This window comes from Vigna umbellata, chromosome 4 (assembly GCF_029865625.1).
Source record: "Vigna umbellata cultivar VRB3 chromosome 4, Vumbellata_1.0, whole genome shotgun sequence".
Lineage (NCBI taxonomy): Eukaryota > Viridiplantae > Streptophyta > Magnoliopsida > Fabales > Fabaceae > Vigna > Vigna umbellata.
Window position 1 is genome coordinate 23,085,055 of NC_142168.1, and position 4,966 is coordinate 23,090,020.

The window sequence follows — 4,966 nt, forward strand, 5'->3', positions numbered from 1 at the left end:
CAAAAGCTTAAGTTTTTTTTTCTTACCTCTGTTGAAGACTTTGCTTCGATAATCTTTTCTTCTTTCTTCAGAAGCCATGAACACTCACCACCAAGAGCTTCGTGCTCCTTCTCTCTAACTTCCAGAAGTCTCGTGCATTCTCTCTCTCTTGTTTGACGAAGACTGCTTCAAGACAGTGTCTTTATCCAGAGATATTTTTATCTCTTCGTGCCTTACATTTGGGCCTTGGTTTAAGGCTTTGGGCCTATAGCTTAATATGGTATCAGAAGTATACATTTTTTGATTGTTTCTTGGAAGGATGGACACCCCAGATCCCACTACTCAACCTTCAAGCCCATTTTATCTTCACCCGGGAGAAAATCCAGGTATTACTCTTATTTTCCAAATTCTCAATGATACTAACTACTCATCTTGGAGCAGAAATTTAAAAAAGGCTCTTCTCTCCAAAAATAAGATGAAATTCATTGATGACAATATCAAGAAGCCACTAAGAACCGATCCTCTGTTCGATGCTTGGGAAAGATGTGTCACCATGGTTTTATCTTGGATCATCAAGACTCTTTCAACCCATATTGCAGACAGTGTCATCTATGTTGACAATGCCAAAGATTTGTGGAAAGAACTTAAACAAAGATTTTCTAAAGGAGACTATTTTAAGATTTTTGATTTACTACAGGATATCCATTCCATTAAACAAGGAGAGCGCAATGTCAGCCAATATGTCACTGACTTGAAAATTCTATGGGAAGAATTAGAATCCCTTAGACCCATACCCTGCTGCAGTTGTCAAATCCCTTGTACTTGTGATTTGTCCAGAGTTACTCTCAAATACAGAGAGGTAGAGCACATCATATGCTTCCTGAAGGGTTTAAATGACACTTACCAAATTGTTAGAACTCAAATTCTCTTGATGGAGCCTTTGCCCAATATCAACAGAGTCTTTTCTCTCCTCATGCAGCAAGAACGTCAGGAAAGACCACATCCTGGAATAATTCCTCAAACTGACACCTTCAAGATCCTGGCCAGCACCACTGATAAACCCACTTGGAAGCCTCAAGGACGTGGCACTAGCTCACGTGGCCAAGGTAGAGGAAGAGGGAGAAATCCCAATTATGGGAAACAATGCTCCCATTCTCACAAGATGAATCATACGGTTGATGAGTGTTATTCCAAACATGGTTACCCATCATGGTACAAGAAAACTGACAATAACAACACTCAAGACAGGGGAGGACAGAATGAGTGGAGTTTTACTAATGTTTGCAAGGATGACTCTACCTTTACCCACACACAGAATGCCCAACAGGGACATAACAATAATCCTATGCAATCTTTTACCCCTGAACAGATGCAGAAACTACTAAAAATGATAGAAGGCATTGGCAATTCCTCACACAGTGTTAGCCAAGTGCAAAGAAACACTCTTGGAGACAACCCGATTACTTTTTCATGGATTATAGACACTGGGACCACTGATCATGTGACCCATGAAAGAAAACATTTTATTACCTATCATAAAATTAAACCCATATCTGTTAAGCTTCCAAACAACTCTATAGTTACTGCCCAACATGCTGGAACCATTCAGTTTTCAAAGAATTTCATTATCTTTAATGTTCTCTATATTCCAAAATTTTCTTTTAACCTAATATTTGTACAAAGTCTAACTAGAGACTTAAATTGCACTCTAACATTTTCTTCTAAGACTTGTCAGATACAAGATTACTCTACCTTGAAGATGATTGGGCATGCTAATTTGAACAAAGGCCTTTACTATCTACAATCTTTCCCTGTTTTTAGTCAGGAATATGTTCCTAAATCTGTATTTTCTTGTAAACAAGTTAATGATGATTTGTGGCATTATAGACCGGGTCACCCTGGCCACAAAATCATAGAACAAATCTATAAGAATTTTCCTTATGTCCATATGCCATCCAAAATTGTTTGTGACATTTGTCATTAATCTAAACAACATAAACTTCCTTTTTCTAAAAGCACTACTACTTCTACCAACTGTTTTGAATAAATACATTGTGATATATGAGGTCCTATCTCTATTCCTTCTATTCATGGACATAAATACTTTCTTACAATTATTGATGATTACAGTAGACACACTTGGGCTTTCTTGATGCACAATAAAGGACAAACTATAGAACTTTTGCAGAATTTTATTCTAAAGATTAAAAATCAATTTGGCAAAATCGTTAAGACTATTAGATTTGACAATGATCCTGAATTTAACTATGTTGTTATGTATGATTCCTATGGTATTGAACATCAAAAAAGTTGTGTTGAGACTCCCCAACAGAATTCTATTGTTGAACGTAAACACCAACATATCCTAGATAAAACTCATAGTCTTCTTTTTCAATCCAATATACCTACTGCCTATTGGTCTTATGCTATATCTTATGCCATTTATTTGATAAATAGATTACCCACATCTATTCTAAATGGTAAGACTCCTTATGATTTAATGTATGACAATCCTCCCACCTATTTGAATTTAAAAACCTTTGGCTGCCTATGTTTTGCTTCCACTTTAGAGCATAATAGAAATAAACTTGATTCTAGAGCCAAAAAAGGTGTTTTCCTAGGTTATAAAAATGGTGTTAAAGGATATGTTATACTGGATGTTAGTACTAGGGAGATATTTTTAAGCAGAAATGTTATTTTTTATGAAATGTTTTCTCCTACAAGGATGCACAAGGTAATGAGACCAGCCATGATGAGAAAGAGATTGACAACGTTTTACCTAATGATATTTGGTATGGTTAAAACTGTGATGAAGTTCAGAATTTTGAAGAGAATAGAGATATAGAATAGAGGCCTGATGACAATGAAGATACTACCATTGACACTGGTACTAATCACACTCATGATAGAGAAGATCACAATTCCAAAAAATCTACCAAAGTTAAAAGGGTTCTTGGATACCTAAATGACTACATACACCAGGTTAATCATTCCTCAACCAGTTATCTTCATGCAAAAAATAGCTACAAGACTCCTTATCCTATTTCCAATGTTCTTTCTTATAACTCTTTATCGGAAAAACACCTAAAGTACACTTTGGCCATATCTGCCAACGTTGAGCCTAAGTCCTATAGTGAGGCAAAAGACAACAGTGAATGGGTCACTACCATGTAAAGAGAATTAAAAGCTTTACAGGACAATGGCACTTGATACCTAACTCAACTTCCTCCTGGAAAAAATTCCATTGGGTGCAAATAGGTGTACAAGATCAAATACAAAGCTGATGGCACCATAGAAAGGTATAAAGCTCGTTTGGTTGCTAAAGGTTATACCCAGCAAGAAGGTATAGAATTTTTGGACACTTTTTCTCTTGTAGCTAAATTAACCACTGTTAGAATCCTTCTTGCTATTGTTGCCTCAAGAAATTGGCATTTACATCAATTGGATGTTGATAACGCCTTTCTACATGGAGACCTAAATGAAGAGGTATATATGGAGCCACCACCAGGGCTAAACATAAATACAAAAGGTCAGGTTTGTAGGCTAACTAAATCCTTATATGGACTGAAGCAAGCCAGCAGACAATGGTTTGATAAACTATCATCCTTTCTTCTTTCTGTTGGTTACACTCAATCTAAATCTGATCATTCTCTCTTTATTTAGAAAACACCCACAAATTTCACTGCTCTCCTTGTGTATGTAGATGATATTATTCTGGCCAGAGACTCTTTCACCGAGATAGAACACATTAAAGGTCTTCTTCATCATGCCTTTTGTATCGAAAACCTAGGGGAGCTGAAATACTTTTTAGGCTTTGAAGTAGCCAGATCTAAGAGGGGGATACACCTATGCCAGAGGAAATTTGCACTGGACATTCTTGAAGAGAAGGGAATGCTAGGATGCAAGCCCTGCACTACCCTCTTTCTAAGTGACACCAGCTCCTTGTCTAAGACAAAGAATTATTTGGCCAATCCCAACTCCTACCGTAGACTTATAGGGAAGTTACTTTACCTCACTAACACTAGACCTGATCTATGTTTTTCTGTTAAACTTCTTAGTGAATTTGTTCAAGCTCCTACTGATTATCATTATCGGGCTTTGCACCATATGCTAAGATACATTAAATCCATCCCTTCACAAGGCCTTTTCTTTGCTGTTGACTCCTATATCCAAATAAAGGCATTTAGTGACTCGGACTTGGCAACTTGTCCTAACACTAGAAGATCCACTACTGGATTTTGTATCTTCCTCGGATCCTCTCTTATATCATGGAAGACTAAGAAGCAGAACACTGTGTCGAGGTCGTCTACCGAAGTTGAATACTGTGCGCTGACTGCCACAGTTTGTGAGATTCAATGGATCCACTATCTCCTACAAGATATCAATGTTGAGACCATTACTACTGTTGCGATTTACTGTGACAATAAGTCTGCTAGACATATTGCTCACAATCATAGTTTTGACGAAAGAATTAAACACATCGAATTAGACTATCACATTGTTCGTGAGAAGATTCAAGAGAATCTCCTTCGACTTCTACATATTCGCTCCATCGAGCAACTTGCTGACATCTTCACGAAGCTACTCACCGCGTATGCTTCCAATTTATCGTTCCTAAGCTTGGATTGATAAACATACACAATCCAGCTTAAGGGGAGGATGTTGATGTTTGCTATTTTCATTAATGTTTCAGTTAGGATTACTACTTTACAATAGTAATAATATAAGTTTGTTATTTTCCCGTGTTTCCCCTCTTTTGTAACCTATTTAAGGTTAAGGTTTTTCCTTTCTTTTCAGAATGTTACACAGAAGAACTACACCATCACAGAAATACAAAAGCTTAAATTTTTTTTCTTACTTCTGTTGAAGACTTTGCTCCGATCATCTTTTCTTCTTTCTTCCGAAGCCATGAACACTCACTGCCAAGAGCTTCGTGCTCCTTCTCTTTAACTTCCAGAAGTCTCGTGCATTCTCTCTCTCTTGTCTG

At 37.1% G+C, this 4,966-nt stretch overlaps 1 protein-coding gene across 1 annotated transcript; it reads left to right on the plus strand.

Annotated features, from left to right (window-relative positions):
• The first annotated feature begins 298 nt into the window (after positions 1–298).
• LOC124833557 (uncharacterized) lies at positions 299–4,608 on the plus strand. The gene is made up of 4 exons (XM_088112724.1): positions 299–1,480; positions 2,962–3,138; positions 3,238–3,513; positions 3,643–4,608. Exons 1-4 carry the CDS (start codon positions 299–301, stop codon positions 4,606–4,608), a joined length of 2,601 nt encoding a protein of 866 aa, XP_087968850.1.
• Positions 4,609–4,966: the final 358 nt, after the last annotated feature.

Coding starts and splice junctions, on each gene's coding strand:
- LOC124833557 (XM_088112724.1), top strand. CDS start 299: ATGGACACCCCAGATCCCACTACTCAACCTTCAAGCCCATTTTATCTT. Junction 1,481..2,961: donor ACACTGGGACCACTGATCAT/GTGACCCATGAA, acceptor TACATACACCAG/GTTAATCATTCCTCAACCAG. Junction 3,514..3,642: donor ACATAAATACAAAAGGTCAG/GTTTGTAGGCTA, acceptor CTCTTTATTTAG/AAAACACCCACAAATTTCAC.